Source organism: Ammodytes marinus (assembly GCF_949987685.1).
Source record: "Ammodytes marinus genome assembly, chromosome: 19".
NCBI classification, from domain to species: domain Eukaryota; kingdom Metazoa; phylum Chordata; class Actinopteri; order Uranoscopiformes; family Ammodytidae; genus Ammodytes; species Ammodytes marinus.
The window spans coordinates 12,314,726-12,335,212 of NC_137223.1; the positions used below are offsets into that span (position 1 = coordinate 12,314,726).

At 41.6% G+C, this 20,487-nt stretch overlaps 1 protein-coding gene across 1 annotated transcript; it reads left to right on the forward strand.

The window, feature by feature from the left end:
- Positions 1-1,150: 1,150 nt before the first annotated feature.
- Positions 1,151-17,496, forward strand: gareml (GRB2 associated, regulator of MAPK1-like; the record flags this gene model as incomplete). The annotated part of the gene is made up of 7 exons (XM_080048454.1): positions 1,151-1,268; positions 4,991-5,131; positions 12,557-12,687; positions 12,872-13,037; positions 13,205-14,061; positions 15,967-16,136; positions 16,899-17,496. Exons 1-7 carry the CDS (start codon positions 1,157-1,159, stop codon positions 17,494-17,496), a joined length of 2,175 nt encoding a protein of 724 aa, XP_079904580.1. The 5' UTR covers positions 1,151-1,156.
- Between the last annotated feature and the right edge of the window lie 2,991 nt (positions 17,497-20,487).

Genomic DNA, 20,487 nt, shown 5'->3' on the forward strand with positions numbered 1-20,487 from the left:
CAAGAGATGTTGGTCCGGTGTGTAGGCGTTGATGCCTGGCAGAGCATCCTGCTGCTCCTATAGTGCCACGATTATCATGCCATGAGTGACTAAATATACAAAGTACACCCCCTTAAGAAAACATTTTCGCCTATCCTGAATTATTTTAATGTATGTTAACATCTAAGTGACACGTTAAATATGTCAATGAGTTATTAGTAGTTCCACCAGAAACAATTCTCCATTTCCAACAGGACATGAGAAGGGAAAATATCATATTTTCCACCATCAACAAGAAAAGATTAAAAAAAGTTAGGAAAATATTTGGCATTTTATGTAGCAGAGGTATGTTTTGTCTTCTTTCCTGTGACATAAATTGTATTGCAGTCCCTCAATCTTCTCAACCCATAGGCCCGCAGCCGGGCTCCCTGTCGACAGGCTTGGAACTAACTAGCCTATATCACATTTTATATAACATTGGTTTTGTGATTAAAAACTTGATCTAAAAAGTGAGGGGTAATATATGGTGAAACAAATGCATGCCAATTGCAGTAAATGGTAGGTTACAATACTTTTAAATATAGTGAATGTGAGTGAGGTATAGCCTACTTGCATACGCCACTTCTATAATAGCTGGCTCATGACGATTGTGGTATCATAAAACGAGGCCATAAAATGGGAGAAAAAGTTGAGAAATCCTGGCCAGCCATGCCACCATACACACCTGCTGCTCAGTGCTCATGTGAACTTCTGTGGACAAATGTGATGCAATAATTGATGGGGAAAACATGAAAAAACAGGGCACAGGTTGGATATGCTTGATATTAAACTCTAGCTGATTGTAATGAGAAACTCAACAATATCAAAGTTTTACTCTCTTTGCTGTTTTGTTCTTGTGTGTGTAGCCCAGTGTGGGGGTGATGGTGGAGGAGGAACGCTGAATGACAGAAGAGAAAAGGAGAGAGGGCTCGCGCTCCTTCCCACAGCTCGTGCGCACCGACTGTGACTGCGCTCCCTCTTTTCCCAACATTCAAACATGGCGAAACTCTTTGACATTATACCACCACCACCATTAACTCTCCCCTCCTACACCTTCGACGCTTCACCACTCACACCAGCGTCATTATCTTCACCGTTACCGTCATTGTTATCTCCGGTACCGTGATGACCCGGGAGGATGGAGAAGCTGTCGGCAAGCCTGTCGGAGATCTCTTGGAGCCCGTTGGCGCTGCCTTTAGACGCGGTGGTCAGCAAGTTCCGTCTGCCCACTCTGGTCCGCCTTTCCCACGGTAAGACCCTAAGCTTTTTAGCCGGTACCTCACCTGGACCTCGAGCACGACCGTTAAGAACTTTTCGAACTGTGGTTTGTTAACGACGGTTAGCTAACTTTAACTGAGTTATAAGATAACCACGGCGGTAATGATGATAAATAACGTTAGGGTTGTCTTTTTCAAGCCGGGAAAGGGCAAAAACGGCAATAAACTTTAAAAGAGGAAATTCAATTTTTAAAGGCTTCTATGGGAGTTTTTACGACGAGTTGTTAAAATAAGTGTAGCAATTTACTGAAGAATATGTGTGAAGTATTTCAATGTGTCAAGAGACCAGTTGGGGAAATGACCGCTTCCGGTCAAAACTTTCAAAATATATTTTAAAACTTTTCAGTCTTTTTTTAAATTAAGAAAACATAAGTTTTGGAGATGATTAACAATGATAAAAACAATGAATGTATGTGAGTCAAAAAAGCAAAAAACGGCTATTGGTGAAACGGAAATAGCATAGGCCTAGCATAACATATATAACATATTTATTAGAAAGGGATAAGCTGATGGTCTAAAACAGGAAATGTGTAGGCTAAAGAAAAAGGTTGTGTAGGCCATTTTTAAGTGAAATAGGACAAGTAAGTGTTACCTAACTCTCTAAACTCTAAAAAGGTTTTAACCCAACTTTGACTAAATAATTAAGGTCGTAAGGCCACATTTTAGGCTAATGTCTGTGAAATGCCAGGGATGGCACACTTGACATTATCATGTCTGCTAATATGTTAGGGTGGAGATGTTTCATACCAAATTATACTTGGAGATGAAAGACTTTCTCTGCTGTTCATGAGCCTGTATTCTAGGCCTAGCCTATAGCCTATCAAATTGATCAGATACAATTGATCCAAATGAACCTGCAAGTGACATACTTTGATTTCTCGATCTGATAGTCTTTGCCACTGTAGCACTACTTTTCAATTTCACTGACAGATAACGATGGAGCTCAGATTTGCAGTGCACACATTTGTCAAATAGCACAAATAGGCATAATAGGAGTAGGACTAGATAGGCATATAGAACAAGTACTGTATTTGACTCTATCACTTTGTTGTTTATTGTGAAATTATTGATGTAATTTGAAAAAAGCATTACAGAAGCCACTATACTTTGTTTTGGACTAAATATGCAAAAAACTACATTGTCATTTTTTACCAACTGACCCATTGGTTGGTGCTTTTATTGTGAAACCAACTCGCCTTATTTCCGTTATTGGTTAAATAGGCTATCTCTTGATGCAGCTGCTTTATCCTCGAACACTGACTTTTCTCGTTCACATCAACCCACTGACTTGCATAGGGAAGTCATTAAGTAACGTTTGTGTTCGGTTTTCTATGTATTTGTTTCATCTTTTGCCTCCAACGTGATTAGCTAATTCACCAGATTTGGTGTATTTACTATGGGAACGGGCGACGGGTATCATGGCCAAAATTGTTCCAGTCCAGTAAGGCCCGGAAAGCCACAAAGTGTCTGTTGTGTTGCTGAAGTGCTGCTCAATTCTTTTCATATGTAAATGCTGTAATCTGTCGGTGAATGTGCTGAATACTAACGAACAGCGACGATCGAGGAAAACCTCTTGGCTAACTTTCCTCTGTGGGCAAAAGCGCGCACCCGAGCCGTATCATGCTCCCCGAAAATTACGCACCGTAGCCTACTTCTGGCTGCGCGCGTGTGCATATAGCATACATAGAGGGGCCACTCGTAGGTGTTTATTAACAGCACCGTGTAACCCCACACATTCCTGTTTGTTTGCACAGCCAGCCACCCAGATGGTGGTCAGTTATTTCCAACAGGGCATAAAGTAGGCCTAAGCATTTCGTGCAGGCTTTTTCTCCCTTCATTTCATATCAACAACAAACAAGAACAACAGTGTTTTATCAAATATAATGTGGTTTTGCCGTGGTATGTTAGTGTGGGGTTGTAATTGACTGTGATGGAGGCTTTCCTGATAGGCTGCAATATGAATGCTTCAGGCTGCATGTTATCAAATTAAATACTGGCCTTACAGAGAAAACAATTGCCATTGCATTGTTGTTCTACATACGGCTTAAAAGATGCAATTATAATCCACATAACAAGAGGCTACATTGTCAGTTAACCTAAATCACATAGAAAACAACATTTCATGTAGCCCAAGTGGAGTTAGCTTTAATTGGAACCATCACTATTAGGCCTACAGTTATTCATACTTTAAACATAGGTTATTTTTATTCTACTTAAAAGTATTCACATTTTATGTTATCTTACATCTATTCGTATATGCCTGATTTCTGAGGGAAATATTGTACATTATACTAGTCCACTATATTTATTTGGCCGCTATTGTTACCATAGGCTATACTTTTCAGATCAAAATATCAAATGAAAAATATGATCATATGCACTAAAGTTCATTTTACTCATGTTTTGCAATAGTAGAGACTTTATATTTGTATTGTGTGTTGTTGCTACTTGTAGCCACATTCTAAGTTACTTAAGATAATTCTACACCTCACTGTGGAAGGTTATATAATGCAAGGTTATATAATGCAATTGACACAAAGGTGCAGTCCACTTCTTTTCATTGTCTCTTTTTATTTCCAGTATTTTCTGGTGAAGGTAGTAATGGATGAGTATGATCAGTCTGGTGTTTTCTTTTCTTTTCCCCGCTAACAATCAACAGGACTGTTAGGTTAAAAGGTTTGATAGTAAAAGCTTTACATCAGCAACAGATGCAAACATATGTGCATCAATGTGAGTGAGTGAGTGAGTGAGTGAGTGAGTGAGTGAGTGAGTGAGTGAGTGAGTGAGTGAGTGAGTGAGTGAGTGAGTGAGTGAGTGAGTGAGTGAGTGAGTGAGTGAGTGAGTGAGTGAGTGAGTGAGTGAGTGAGTGAGTGAGTGAGAGAGAGAGTGAGCATTGTGTGTGTGTGTGTGTGTGTGTGTGTGTGTGTGTGTGTGTGTGTGTGTGTGATCAGGTCTGCCCAGACAAATGACTGGGCCCCTGAAAAGGTCTAGTCAATGGGCCCCCTTTACTCATACTGAACTTGTATCAATGTGCATGATGCGCTTATTCCTACATAAACACATGTCCAGGTCCTGGCATCACTGAGCTTGCTAGGTTACCTTGCTCATCATCAATACATAGCTAACGCTTGTTTGGTTGACCTGCTGCATGCAACGGTTTTGAGGGGGAAAAACGACCCATGATACTTTTAGTTTTTCAATATAAAATGTGACATATTTTACCCAAGTAACAATGAATAAAATGTTTATTTTATTATAGAAAGTTTTCTTGCGAAAATAGCGTTCATAATAAAGGTTGGCTAAGTTAGGTCATCTTTTCCACTTTCTACCCCTTATGGGCAGCCCTGTGTGTGATTGAATTGTACCACTGTGCTATCAGCAGAGATCAATGTTGTTGTGCGATATGATGGCCCTAGTTAAAGCAAGCTGTAGAGCTGTATGAGTATGTGTGTATAGGGACTGTGTAATAATAGGCTGCCAGTTGCATTCGGATGGTGAACCGTCACCAATGGTGGTCTCCAATGGTGGTAATTATGTACACTGAATCCTGAATGCATGTTTGAGTTGAAGGGGGTGTTTCAGTTTAGCCGAGCTACTTAGTGTTTGACCTAAGAAGTGAAAAACCCTTTGTTTCATCTATTTTGTTCTTTCCTAATTTAATTGTGTGTGTTGATTTGTGTGTTAATGCGTTGCAGGTGAGTGTGTGGAGGGTCTGTCGGAGGAGGATGTGGTGCTGTTACACTCCTGTCGTCAGTGGACCACAGTGACCGCCCACAGCTTAGAGGAGGGACACTACGTTATCGGACCCAAGATAGACATCCCTCTGCAGTACCAGGGTGAGCATGGACACACACACACACACACACACACACACACACACACACACACACACACACACACACACACACACACACACACACACACACACATGCACACACTATCTCTCTCTCTCTCTGTCTTTCTCTCTCTCTCACACACACACACACCACCACCTGTCCTTTAAGAGTGTGCTGGTGTTGATACACAGCCTAGGCTCTGTAAACTGGTATGTAAACAAAAGCTATGTAAACTAAGGGTTAGCGACATGCCCTTTTACAGAGCCTAAGCTTTTTATTATTTCTGGATTTCTTTGAAGAGATATTCACTGATTTTGTCTAATGGGATTTTGACAACAAGCGTTCTCCAGAATCGCTGACTTTAATAGTCAGTTCAAATGTGTCTTCATCCTAAAAACACAAACTTCCCTCTCAAATTTCCTTTTGTTTATTTGAGGAGAAAATATCTCATTGGGGTAGGCAAACACATACATTACCCACTGTAGCGTTGGATTGCTAACTGATAGTGGAAAGTAATGTATTCTGATGTGGGGATATTTCTTTCATGGTATTTTATAAAACCTGTAAGCTACATCTTATGGGAAATTGGATGATAAAGCTTTTATTTGATTGTTTGGTTAACAACATGATAAATCCTATAGCGATGCTATGTAATAGGGTTGGTCACCATGCAGTAAGTAAAAGTTCAAGTGCAATACTTATTCCAATGTGATCCAACTTGTAAAGAATTTGTCTCAAATAAAAAAAGGACCACGTGTTTAAGTCGTATGGACTATTTTTTATCTGGTTTATTATCTGATTCATTATCTTGGCAGATAACATTCAAAAGCTTAGACCATTCAAGTCTGACATAAAACAGGTTCAAAATATAAACTCCAAGAATCAAAGGATTTGAGTTTGTTCTTTCCATGTTTGTGTGACCTTCCTCTAGTGGCTTCTTCCCAAAGAGCATGTCAGGTATCAACCCTCCCCTGCCATTTATCTTATTTAAGCTTTTATCTTGAGCCAGTCAGTACAAAATTATGGCGGGCAGCCAAGCATTCAACCTATAGAGCAATGAGATTATAGCGGAGATCCTAAAATTTCCAAAGATACGCCATACTGTATACAGCTGAATGTTGGGCATTTGTGTATCAGATAATGTAAAGACAAATTGAATATTTCCAGGCAATAGATATTAAAGGCATACAGAAAATGGAGTCTTGGGTTTGAATATTTCCCTCAGTGTAAACAATACATACAACAAGCTGATAGAGAATATATGTTTATGCTGCTTTAAAGGTGCACTATGCAGTTTCAGGGGAGGGAGGATTTGTTTACATTTGCAGAGACTGCAGTTAGTTTAGCTAACATACTTAACCTTCATGTAATTCTTAGTATTGAATAGGGGTGTGCACGTGACGTGTACACGTGTACACGAGTAACCGTTTAGTAAATCATAACCGTTTAGGAAAAATCAATAAACGAAAACCGTTTAAAAAAAAAATCTTCAAATTTTAAATGTTCTTTTTTTCAAAGTTTTTAAATATGTTCTGGAGACACGCATTTATTGATTTTACATCACTAATAAACTACTTGGGGAGGATAAAAGCTAGTCTGCCCAATCTGTCTGTCCCTCGGCGTGAGTGTGTGTATAATCGCAAACACACACACACACACACACACACACGGGGAGGCGCCGTTCTGGGGCTCGACTCACAGCCACGGAAGAGTGATGAAAGATAACCTAAAGATTAAAGTTACCCGGTTGACGTGAACTACGCGCGTAAGTAGCCCGAACTTTATAACACCTGTTCAACCTGCATAAACGTGGACATGTAGAAAGCGATAGGCTATATTAATCAGGAAATTAATGAAGCGCGATAATGACGGCGCACATGACAGGCGAACACGTATGTGTGTGTGTGCGCTCGCCTACAGGACGGCGGGCGCACGAGGACAATGACGTCACGGTTAACCGTGTACACAAAAAAAATTCCGTCGTGTACACGGTTAGACATTTTTGTAAACGTTCACACCCCTAGTATTGAATAATTTTATCATTTAAATAAAAGAAGAATAAAACCCTGCGCCCTGCTGCTGTAAACAACAACAGTGACAACTTTCAGGATATATAGGGATCCAATTTACCAATGAGGAAAGTTTGTTTTTTCATCTATGAGAATATATCTTTGAAAATGTTCACTTCTCTAACCCACACAAAGTCATATAGTGCACCTTTAAGACAGTGTGTGTAAATATTTTTAACAGAGGGAAAGTTACTGTACTTTAAAAGACACAAGAATTGCGAAAACAGAGATTTGGTTGACATTATGAAAAATTTAAAATAAAACTTGAATTAACTGATCAACGTCCAATATGTAATACATAATAGACCTTAGCTTCAAACCACAAATGTACAAGACAAACACACTCTCTACAGCCCACATTCACAAAACTGTGCAGCTACTGTAGATGTGATCATCTTCCCTGACTCCTCCTGCCCATTGACCTGTCATCTTCCTGCTGAATGAAGTCTAGTCAGAATGACCTCACTGGAGCTTCCAGACCCAGTCCGACACACACAGTCCGAGTAGTCCTATTATTGGCTGTGTAACTGGATCCTAATGCCTCCTCTTTCATTGTTTCCTTCACTGATGGAGTGCTGATGTCACCTCACACTACTGACGCCTCACAGTCTCTTTTTGGGGGAAAATGAAAGAACTCGGTTGGGGGAGAGTGGCGGGGGGTTTGTTGAGATCATTGTCATTTAAGACATTTCATCATCATATCGGAAGCAATGGAACGCCAACATTGGCAATGTTAGCACCAAGTCCATGCGCTTAGACAGTACCGGTAGTTAAAATACTGTAAATAGTTAATAATGAATATAAATGTAAAGAGTTGTCTTTAGTACACAGGAGCTGTCTTTAAAAGCCATTCTGGTTAAACCTACTGCTTGCTGTAGTTTGGTCTGGCTTAGCGAGACTAGGTTAAACCTAACCAGAATGGCTTTTAAATTATGTGATTTTGGAGAACGCTCGTTGTCGAAATCACTTTTTGTCAAAATCTGTAAATGTATTTTCACAATCCACTACCGTAATATGGGTGCGCTTAAAAAAAGAGTTGTTAATACAAATCCTAAGCTCTGTAAAGTTGAATGTTCAAAAATGGTATGTAAACAAAGATGGCCCACCTTAGCTTGCAATATGCCCGTTTACGTAGCCTAGGCTGTGTATTAACACCAGATTTGTTAATGATATTGCCTAATTTGCATATTTTATTAAATGTTTTAGACAAAGTGTAATACAAAAAGTATTTTTCATAATATGAAGATTAATCTGGTAAAAAAGTATGAGGATATCTATAAAGGAAAAAAAAAAGTCCCATTCACCACGTAGTGCAGTGCTTCTCAAATGGTGGGGCGCGCCCCCCTGGGGGGGCACCGTGAGTTTTTTTTTTTTTTGTGCTAGCTAGCGATGTGTGCTTGTGTATGGTCATATCCGCTCGAAAGGCCGCGATTGGCAGTAAATAACTGTCCACGTGTTTCTCCAAGTGTCTCTGTAGGCTATTTAAAAATAAATCAAGCAAATTAGTAGACTAATAATAACATTAATGAATTATTGGTTATCGCATCACAGAAGGCCTATTGGCCTATAATAATAAAAAAACACCACCTTAACTATGTTTACAGTTTAAAAATGTTTTGAATAAAATGCAAACCTCAGTGAATCATTTGCTCTTGTTTCTCTGTCCTGAGATTCACACAGACTGAGCAGTCTTGTTTAAATGTTACAAATTGAGCTAATAAACTGAACTTTGAATTTTTTTGCTGCAGAAGTTATCTCAGCTAATTTTTGTTATCTAATTTGATAATAAGGTGATTGTATGCAGAATGCTCGTGCCAGAAACTCATACAGTGGTTTTGTACAGATAAATAAATAAATATTAGCAGGTTCTCAACAGTATTTCAATTTAGGGGGGGCGCGAAAAAAATTCTGTCCCCTAGGGGGGGCATGACAGAAAGTAATTGAGAACCACTGACGTAGTGTGATACTAGTGTAACCTGTTGTGATCATTTTCAGGTCTTTCGTCCCGGGGTAGAGATTTTGGCACACATCCCATGTTGCTCAATGGGGTCATATTAGTCTATAACAGTTTAGATATTCTTCGCTAAATGAAATGCATACAAATCATATCCAGGAATTCTACTAAAGGGTTTATATGTAGGCTATGCATATTTAATGAGATATTGCCTAATTTGCATATTTTATTTTATTTTTTAGACAAAGTGTAATACAAAAAGTATTTCTGTTAATATGGAGATTAATTTGGTAGAAATCTATGACGATATCTATAAAGGAAAAAAAAAGTCCCATTCCCTAGTGTGATACTAGTGTCACCTATTGTGGTCAATTTCAGGACTTTCGCCCCGGATAGAGATTTTGTCACACATCCCACGTTGTTCACTGGGGTCATATTAGTCTATAACAGTTGAGATAATCTTCGCTAAATGAAGTGCATACAAATCGTATCCAGGACCTCTAGGGTTTATACAGGATACGCATATTGAATGAGATATTGCCTCATTTGCATATTTTATAAAAATGTTTAGACAAAGTGTAATACAAAAAGTATTTCTCTTAATATGAAGATTAATCTGGTAAAAAAGTATGAGGATATCTATAAAGGGAAAAAAAGTCCCATTCACCAATACTAGTGTAACCTGTTGTGGTCATTTTCAGGACTTTCGCCCCGGATAGAGATTTTGTCACACATCCCACGTTGTTCACTGTTATAGACCCCTATAACAGTTGAATTATTCTCCGCTAAATGAAGCGCATACAAAACTTTCCCAGCACCTAGACTATGAAGGATAAACTGAACTTCATGTGCAAAATGTTTAGTCAAATTTGGATAGCCTTGAAGGGATCTTAAATCAAAGTATTTAGGGATGAGAAGTAATAAAACATTATTTTCAGCTTTAAAGATACAAAGCAGCACGATTTATTAGTTTCTTTTTTGTCCAATGTTGTTTTGTGTTGTTTGTTTGCCAGATTTAAAAAAAAATGTACTCAATCTTATAATGATCCAGTTGGTCATATTCATGACGGAACAGGACTGAGGACAAGAATTAAAAAAAGATTCCGACTGAAAAAGGAGCTTTCTTGTAGCATTAAAACAATGCAACATCCTTTTTCAGCTGTGATCCATTTTTTCCAACAATGCATTCTTGAAGACATGAAAAGCCAGCCGACAAAGCAAGCCAGTTTGAATCTATGCATACTTTTAGTACTTGTGTCTCTTTAAATCTGACAGGTGAGTTGTTGTTGTTGGACCAGGAGGCCATCGCCAGTGATGAGCTAATGTCTGTGTGATGACTTCATACAGGAAGTCTAAATAAGCTTATGAGGAGAGCAATATAGGTTTTATCCCAGGGGATGGACAACAGGATGCCCCCCCCTTCTCTCTCTCTCTCTCTCTCTCTCTCTCTCTCTCTCTCTCTCTCTCTCTCTCTCTCTCTCTCTCTCTCCTATCAGTGAGAGCGGGATGACTTAGGGATAGGACAGAAAAGATGAATGAAAGTGTTTCAGGGAAGCAAGTTGTGCCACAGACACCCTTGCAATGTGGAACTAGCAGCCAAAGCCTTATGTGTAGGGATTTAAAAGCCTCAGAGTCTTGCCGTTTTCATTTTTTTGGAACCTTTTCTCACACGGTATTATGGTAGCGTGCTGATATGTTGTTGCATCTGAGTTATGTTGGTTTCACTTCTAGCTAAATGATCATATTACACATTAGGGCTGCATAATATATTGAAGATTTCGTATTGCAAAGACTGCTTGAACTGCAATAAATGGTAGACATTTCCATGGGCCATCCATGTGCTGTACCAGCTCATGGATGTGAAAATATAGCTCTTGGATTACATGTTAGCCAGCTAGGATATTCATGAAGACCAGCAGGTGTGCATCACTACAGACAACATTGCCAACTTCAGGCAAGAGGGTCATACTAAGCGGATGTGCTTTGTTATGGCTGACCATAGGTAATAATATGCAATTGGCTACCTATTGTCTGGTGTCTATTTTGGCAGTGAACTCAAAGCAGAAAGAAATTAAAACTGTATACTTCGTAAGTGATATTTTCATAGCAATATTCCACAATGTTATCTCATATTGCTTGTTTTCCTGATATCGTTCAGCCCTATAACATAAAGGAGTTTCCAGTATGGAGCTGGAGTGTTGTATTGTAGAGTGGTAAATCAGTTTAATTGGAAACTCCTCTTCAGTCTGTCACTGTTATTAGGCTAAGCGGTTGGTGGGTTGTGTTGAAAAGCAGAACTTGCTGGTTATTATTTGGTGGTTAAAGCTCCTCATCCATGGGGCTCCGTTTGAATTGGAAGGTGGGGGGTGGAGGAGAAAGAGAAGGGGAGAAAAAAGAGGGAGGCTCTAGCAAGTAGTTTGGTATTCTACTCGGACTCGCAGACAGAATAACTTTCTAATCCTCCTCACACACACCAATGATTCCACCCTGTGAGTAAAAAAAGATGGGTCAGAGAAACTGGTAAATAAAGAATTAAAGGATAATGTGATTGTAACTAGGCGGATTTGGAGCCTATTGTGCAAATGGTTCTTAATACCATCAAAAGTTTGGCCCGAAGCAAAAACATTTACAGTTCAAAGAAACCCAAAACATGAACACAGCAGCTACTGGCTTGCAACACTGGTGTGCACAAGTTTGAAAGATTTGCAGACGGAGGTAGTGATGAGCAAGAGAGAGAGTTGTGTGTGTGTGTGTGTGTGTGTGTGTGTGTGTGTGTGTGTGTGTGTGTGTGTGTGTGTGTGTGTGTGTGTGTGTGTGTGTGTGTGTGTGTGTGTGTGTGAGTGAGTGTATGTGTGTGTGTGAGTGAGTGTGAGTGTCTCCATGGTGATGTGTCTCTGCTCTGCGTGAGAATGGGGGTTCTTTATTGGTTGCCATGCCAACCCCGTCTACTGTCGATTGGCCGAGAGCTGGTGCCAGGTCACAGGTCACGGAGGTGTCTTTGTATGCTTCTCGTCGAAACTGTGCCTCCTGTGGATTTGCCTGCCTGTGTTTGCGTGTGTGTGTGTGTGTGTGTGTGTGTGTGTGTGTGTGTGTGTGTGTGTGTGTGTGTGTGTGTGCGTGTGTGTGTGTGCAGAGAGACTGAAGGGGTAACAACAAAAAAAGAGAAAAGTGAACAAAAGCAAAGTTACTTTACTGTTTTCACTTCCTTTCCTCCTCCAATTTCTTCCCTTCTTGTCTTCCTCCACTCTTCACTTCCCCCCTTTTCCCTTGTCCTCCTTTATTCTCTCCTCCCACATTTTTTGCTTTCCATCTCTTCCTTTTATAACTTACTTCCTCTTCTTCCCTCCATCTTTGTGCGTTCCCCCTCTTCATTTCTCTTTCTGCCCCTCTCTCTCTCTGTAGGGAAGTTTAAGTTGTTGGATGAAGACAGAGATGTCAGGGATCCCATCCAGTATTTTTCCAGTGTGGAGGAAGTTGCTGGAGTCTTCCCTGACCGGGTCTTTGTCATGGAGACCATCACTTTCAGCGTCAAGGTTTGTGATTCTTAAAGATGCACATACTGTATGATTCTTGACCACATATGAATATGTCTAAGGGCGGTTTCACACCTGATTTTGCCTGCCTTCCTCTGGGTTTCATTCATAGTTCAGAATATCGTATCTAAACTTTCTATGATGCAATATCGTGTCCACACATCTACCTATGTGTATGCTGCAGGTGGTGTCGGGGGAGTTCAGTGAGGACAGTGAGCCCTACAGCTTCACTCTGCAGGCTGGAGATGAGCTGTCACTGATGGGGAAGGCGGAGCTTCTGTGTGCCACACCCTCCAGGGAGAAGACAGGACTGAGCGCGCTCCTGAGACGCCTGGGCAAGACTCCTAGAAGTAAGGCCAAACTGATCAGTTCAATGTGTTATGGAAGTCGAATTTCAGTTTTCTTGCAAAGAATGAGGAAAATAAGAAAGGGCCTTTTCAAATCTGAAAGAGAATGTAGTGTTAATACCACTTTAGACAACTGGCTAATCCCCCCTTTCTGTCTCTGCCTCCTCAAGGTAAAACGCCCTGCCTGGTCTGCATGAACCACCGCACCAACCAGAGCGTGAGCCTGCCCTTCGGCTGCCGCGGACGTTTCTGCACGCGCTCCCCTCTGGAGCAAGGCATGCTGGGAGGGGAGCACACGGTGCGCAGCGTCATCGAGAGGGTCCGCCTTCCCGTCAATGTGTCGGTGCCCTCGCGACCTCCCCGGAACCCCTACGACCGTCACGCCGTGCGCGAGGGCCACCGCTACAAGCTGCTCAACATCGTCAGCAAGACGGTGGTGCTGTGTCTGGTGCTGCGCCGACAGGAAGTCTCCCCCTCCCACTTCCTGCTGCTGCGCTGCATGCCTCGCTTCAACGTGGCCGAGGCCTCCGTCCACACGGCCGCGCTGGAGAGCCTCCTGCTGAGACACGCCTTCGACCCAGACGCATACTCGCGCGCCGTCAGAGAGACCCGGCCCGAGCTGGAGTGTATGACGGAGGAGTGTGTGAGCCCGCGGCGCTCTCGTGTGTGTGTGTCGGGTCAGGACTCTTTAGCGCCGGCACTGCAGCACCTCTCCATGTTTGGCTACGGGGGCGGGGTTTCTGACGGCCTATCACAGCGCTGCAGGGACTCTCTGCTGGGAGAAGAGCTGGGAGAGGGGCCAGGAGAGGAGCGGGAGTACATGACTCCTGAGTGGACCCAGGCCCAAATGAGGGGCACCAGTGAGGAAATCCCCTATGAGGAACTGTGGACCAATCAGAACGCAGAGGGCTTAGGAAAGGAGCCCAACCTCATCTCCTTCCATTCCACCTCCTCGTCGGAGGGTGGAGTTGGGACCGTGTTGACCAGAGTGTCCACTCCGCCGCCTGTACCTCCAAAATCTGATGCTGTGAGTTTTCAGTCGTCCTGTCCTTCTGTCCGTCATCCTTTCTTAACTGTCCACGGCAGCATCCGGTTGTTAAAAGTCAGGATGCCTGGCTTGAATTATTCATATGTAACAGCTTTTAAACCTCACTGACCACATTTACACATTAACACACACACACACACGCACACACACACACACGCACGCACGCACGCACGCACGCACGCACACACACACACACACACACACACACACACACACACTGACTTCCCAGAAAGGTTGCCATTCACTCACCGCACATGGATATTATGACCAAGGACTCAGGTACATGTGTGCTGTATTGCTAGTAAACAATGCAATTTTCTATAATCCTGATTGAGCCTTGAGAATAACTCATGTATTACCATTATTATTTATTATTTTATGATTAAATATGGCCACATAGCAACAGCCAAACTATTTTGGATGGTCATGACAGAAAACAAAAAAGTGTTTATAATATTTTGACGGTGTGTTGTAGAAATGCTAATCTAGGGGGACACTTTCTTTTCCATTTTACAGGTATAGTGGATTATGTTTTCTTTAGGTGACACTTTCTCTGTTGATCAGGTTGTTGTAAATGAATGAATACAGATATTGTAAACAACTGCTTCCCATGTTTATAAGATACCTGTATAGAAAGTGTGGTGATAGAAAGAGGCAACTGTATTTATTTACTCTTTGTAAAATAAGACATGTGGAAAGGTTAAGGAATGTTCCTTTTGATAGAGCTCAAAGGTGAAGTCAGTGATTCTCATGATCTCATCATGATATCGCTTCCTGTCCGTACTGTGTGTGCTGAAGAAAAAAAAGAAGGTATTTAAACAAAGGGGGCCTACCATAGCTAGCAACATACCAGTTTACAGAGCCTAGGCTGTGTATTAACACTGGATTTCGTTTCAGGGCGCACACACAGTACAGAGTGGACAGATAGCGGATCGTGAGGAGATATTCACTGATTTTGACAACAAATATTTTGACAACAAGCTTTCTCCAGAATAGTAATAATACTGTATCTAATGTCTTTTTGAGATTGTTTTGTGGATACTTTTATACTTATTTATTTACCTTATTTGGTCATTTGTATGAACAGACAGAGCTCAGTCTAAACATCCACATATTGTTTGATGCTTCTCACGTACAATTAGCAGTGTCTTTACTCTTTAAGCTCACCAGCTTTTGCATTGATGAAAAACAACCTCAACAGAAAATATTTGACAATAGAATAATTTGTTCTCGGAGCTGAACTGTCATTGTGGAGTTATTAGGTTGTTCCACAACATTCGTGTTCACATGTTAGTGTATATGGCATCTGTGTCTGTAGTAGGGTCAATTATCACACTGTTTTTCCTTAATTAATGTTTCTGTGTCAAAGTGAGTACAGCTAGCAGCGGTACTGAGAGGGTGTGTGTGTGGGTGTTGATGTTTGCAATGCAGCTGGATTATACCCTGTCACACAACGTGCTCATTCCCTGATATTTAGCCTGCCAAGACACTGTGTGTGTGTGTGTGTGTGTGTGTGTGTGTGTGTGTGTGTGTGTGTGTGTGTGTGTGTGTGTGTGTGTGTGTGTGTGTGTGTGTGTGTGTGTGTGTGTGTGTGTGTGTGTGTGTGTGTGTGTGTGTGTGTGTGTGTGTGTGTGTGTGTGTGTGTGTAAAGAGCCTGTTACTGTGGGTGAGGGAGTTTGTTTGAGGTGTAAAGGTCACCAAGTTTGACATTTACCAAGCAGAACATTGAGGCAAGCCAGCAGTCTCACACACACACACACACACACACACACACATACACACACATACGCTCACTGCCATAAAGCCTCCTTAGTAGTCAAGTTTTAGGAGTTAACTTTTTTTCAGTTGGAGTTCTCATTTTTCTGTGTGTGTGTGTGTGTGTAGGTGAGAGAGGAGTGTCGCTACTTGATTGCCCCTCCGGTTCCCCCTCGCTGCTCTAAAGGAGGCTCCATCTCCAGCCCGGTCCCCAGCCCTCCTGTCCCTCCACGCTTCCCCAAAGCGTCCACCTCCCCAAGACCTAACCTCTCCTTCTACTCCTCTGGACTTCAGGACAGGTACACAGGGAAGGTTTGCTTTCAATGCAAAACATGCAATAAGTTATTATCACAATCATTTTGAGTTATTAGTGTAATTGATAATAACAAATCAATTAATAGACTTAAAATAGTTGTTTAAGCTCTCTTTTTTTAAGCAGTATCATAACACTTTTTCCCAAGATATTGGGAAATATCAAATGTAGACTGTTCTGATATATAAGGTTCTAACTGCTTAATCAATCATGTTTTAAAATCCACAAAGATCAAACCAAACCCAGGGGGTGCTCATTTTGGGAGTTTGCAGGCCACATCCTATCTAGATGTGTGGATTATGATTCAAACTGCTAAATTTGAGCTCTTGCATTAATCTTTGTAGTGGACAACAGCAGAAGTGAAAATACTGCCACCAAAAGCTCACCTTGGTAGTTGTTCTAGAGCTTTTCAAGGAAATCACACAATCCTCATCAGTCTAAAAAAATCCATGGCAACTGGGGAACTCCATCTGCTGATGATCCTGTGATGACTGAAATAACTTTTAGATGTCTATTTCAGATATAACCACTCTCAACCAGCATTTCATTGACTATATTTCAACATATCTTTATGTTCATATACAATCTGACATTGAAATACATATGCCCATACTGTTGAAATAATGGTTTAAAACTAATATTGAAAAAAAAAACTGTTCAACCTAGTTTGGACGAGTTTTTACCTACAAATCTAGCCATTTTTCCATAAGGTGTTTTGATACTAGAAGCTTATGTCTCTCTCTCCCAGCTGCTCTCCCTCTCCTGATGCCTCTCTCTACTGTTACCCATGCTCCTGGGGGGACTGCCCCGCCCCTACTAGCCCTGTCAGTCCAGAGACAGTCTCTGCCACCCCCGCAGACACCTCAGCCAGTCCCCAGTCAGCACAGGCCACCTGGGCAGTCGAGTCCTTCAACCCCTCCGCACCTCGACTCAGACCTCCACCTCCTCAGAGCCGATTCGCTCCGTTCGGTGCTCTGAACCCCTTCAACCGCCAGTCCCCTTGCCCCTCGCCCGAGCCCGCTGCCAACCCCGCCACTGATTTGTCCAGAGGGGCAGAAGGGGGCGGGACTCCCACAGTGATCACCAATGAACGGCTGTCCCCACTCCCTGACCCCAGCTGGAGGCCTCCCGCTGACCTATCGGCGCTGTCATTGGAGGAGGTGTCAGCCTGCCTGCGCTTCATTGGCCTATCAGAGGCGGCGGTGGGCGTGTTCCAGAGGGAGCGCATTGACGGCAGCCTCCTGGTGCAGCTAACCGATGACATCTTGTCACATGACTTCCACCTGAGCCGACTGCACGTCACCAAGATCACACAGTTCATACAGGGTTGGAGGCCTAAGATCTAATACATAGACATACTGTACATACTCACACAAACATGCAGACGCACACAAGGGTAGGAAATAACCAGGGCTCGGGCAGAATGAACCTGAAAAATCTGAAATTGCCCTTGAAATTCATTTTACAGGGGCTTCGAAAAGGGACAGCTAGGCATCCATAGTCCTTTCCTACACACACAACTGGAATCGATACTGATCCTTCATTATATCCTTTGAACTTGTATGAGAGTGCAGTTGGCATTACATGTCATTCTAAGTGGTATTTAAAAGGTCTCAAAATTTGGAGAATCTTGTTGGAGGAAAAAAAAAATCACAGGGGCAAAAAAAAGCCCCTGGTAAACACATTTCCTACCCTGGATCACACACACACACACACACACACACACACACACACACACACACACACACACAATGTCCTGATAATGTGCCTGTTGGCTACTGAGCCATCATGAATGTGCCTTCTTCCACTGTGACCAACTAGCTGCTGAGCCCCAGCTGAGACTGTGCTGAAGGAAACCACGCCCCCCTGTGGTCAAACTATAAAACTGACACTTGACTGGCTCTCATGCCAGGAGTCTCTGACAGACTGACTGCATATTCCCTGAATCACAGACTGGGACTAGTTTACTAACAAAGTGTTACAGGTGAAAGGTTACTGAAAGCGCCCCATTTCAGCTTGACTTTGTAGGCAAAAAATCAACCACAATTCATCTGCATGGATTTTGTTTGGCTTTCATGTTGTGCTCCCACTAAAATCTCCCACTAGGGAAAAAGATTTTGACAACACAATTCCTATTCAGTTTTTATGTCTTACATTATTCACACCACAGTAAGTATTTAGTTATGAGCCCGTCGGACATGTGACAGCACAGTTGCAACACTGTACCAGAGTCTACTGCACAGCCTTCTTCATATTTCTCAGAGTTATTGGCATAAATAACAAACTAAAAAGTCTGAATCACCCATAAAGTCATTAATGAGTTTCTGGCACTGATCAATGATTCAATGAACTCTCTAAAGATACAGTATTTTGTACCAAGGCCATTTTGTGCTTTTGGACAGTTTGTGGCAATTTTATTAACATTCTCTTTTAAGGATGACACTAGATGTCCAATAGATACACTTGTGTTGTTATGCTATAGTATCATTTTATTGACTGCTTCAGAAAAATAATTCTCAAAATGTACCTCAAATAACTTGTTTTGATATGATTGATATTATATTGAAGTGATATGCAATTAGTTTTCACTTCGTTACGCACCACTATACAAAAGACAAAGTGACGACTGCATTGAAAATAATAGGCCCAATAAAAACAAATGGGATAAGAATGAATAATATGCAAACATACATAAACATACAAAACATAAGTCTCTATTCAGACAGCAACAAATGGTTTCCATTTACATATAGAGGGATAGATGTTTTCCTACACTTGTCAAAAATGATGAATTATACTCATACATTTAGCTTTAATAGACAATTTTTTTATACAGGCACTGCTGATAGTATTTACCAGAGACTTCATTAGCTACACTGAGGGTTACTTTACTGTGAAAAGGTGATGTATGTTTGTGTAAATGTCAAAGTTAACTTGTTTACTAGTTGTTAAGTGTCGCTCTCTTGTTGCCATACAAGCTGCTGTTCTCTTGTGATGTCTTGAACAATCCTCTTTAGGATCTGTAACATTCCCCCAAAAGCGATGCGCTGCAGCCAGGTTCAAGGCTGCAGTGCTTATCAATGCAAAGTTAATTAAAAAATAATAATTCTCATGACATCTCAGAAAATCTTACTAAATGCTCTCTCTCTCTCTCTCTCTCTCTCTCTCTATCTGTGATCATGTAACTCTAAGTCTGTACGAAGAGCAAAGAAGAAATGACAGAGAAAACAAAATAAATAGAAACATAATGACCTTTTGAAAATGAAGTTATCCTTTTGATTTCCTTTGTGCTATTTGGGGAGCTGGACTTAGGAAAAGATTTATGAATTATGTTTGGGATGAAAATTGTCATTGGCAGCCGGCCAAAATGGTACAATCACCTAGCAGTCAGAAATGTACGAGCAGTGGACAATCTGTTATTCAAAAAGCATGGCCTCCAAGATCTCCCTGTGCTAGTATTCCCTCCTCTCTCTAGGAGGAAACAGTGGGCAGACTTGACCTTAATAAACTCTAGTGTCAGTAGCCACTAGCAGAAGACAGTGCTTTGAAGTCATCAAGTGCCTAACTGATTAATATGAGTGTGTGTATGTTTACCATTTAGAAAGTCTTTGAGTGCCGCCTGCTCCTGGCAGCTATCTCCCCCGCCCCCTCCCCCCTCCTCCCCACACTCCCCATAGGAACGTTTCTGGACTTAGTGGTCAACTTTAAATACACAGATGCAGCATTTTCCACACCTAATCTTTCTCGTCCTGTCACACACACACACACACACACACACACACACACACACACACACACACACACACACACACTGATTAATCATGTCACATCCGTTAGCCAGAGACAGGCAGTCAAGACTGTCAAAAACATAATATCTCTGACATGTACTGTCACATACTCTTTTCCATACACACACACACACACCATGTCGTTGTTGGATCATTGATATAACTGCCACATCATCCTTGAGCTTGTAGCTGGCGTGTGTTGAAACTTGATGGAGTGAATAGTAAAAAAAAAAAAAAAGTAAAAGATGACAGGCCGTCAGACGGAGGGCTATCACCTATCACTGTTGCAAATATGCAAATGACTACTATTTTAACTTTATCCCCTGAAGAATATTAGCATAAATAGCACATACACTTGAGCGGTGTCCTTGCTCAAGGACACTGCTCAAGTGGGAGCCTGCATTAAATTTTGGCAAATGCAGTAGTGCACTTAAATGGGTTGTACTGGCCCTTTAAAGGTTTTTGAAAGGGTTAAATGGACTGGGTAGGCTATAATCTGTCCAATAAAACCCTCATGAATCAAATCCTTTTGAGGTTTAAATAACATAT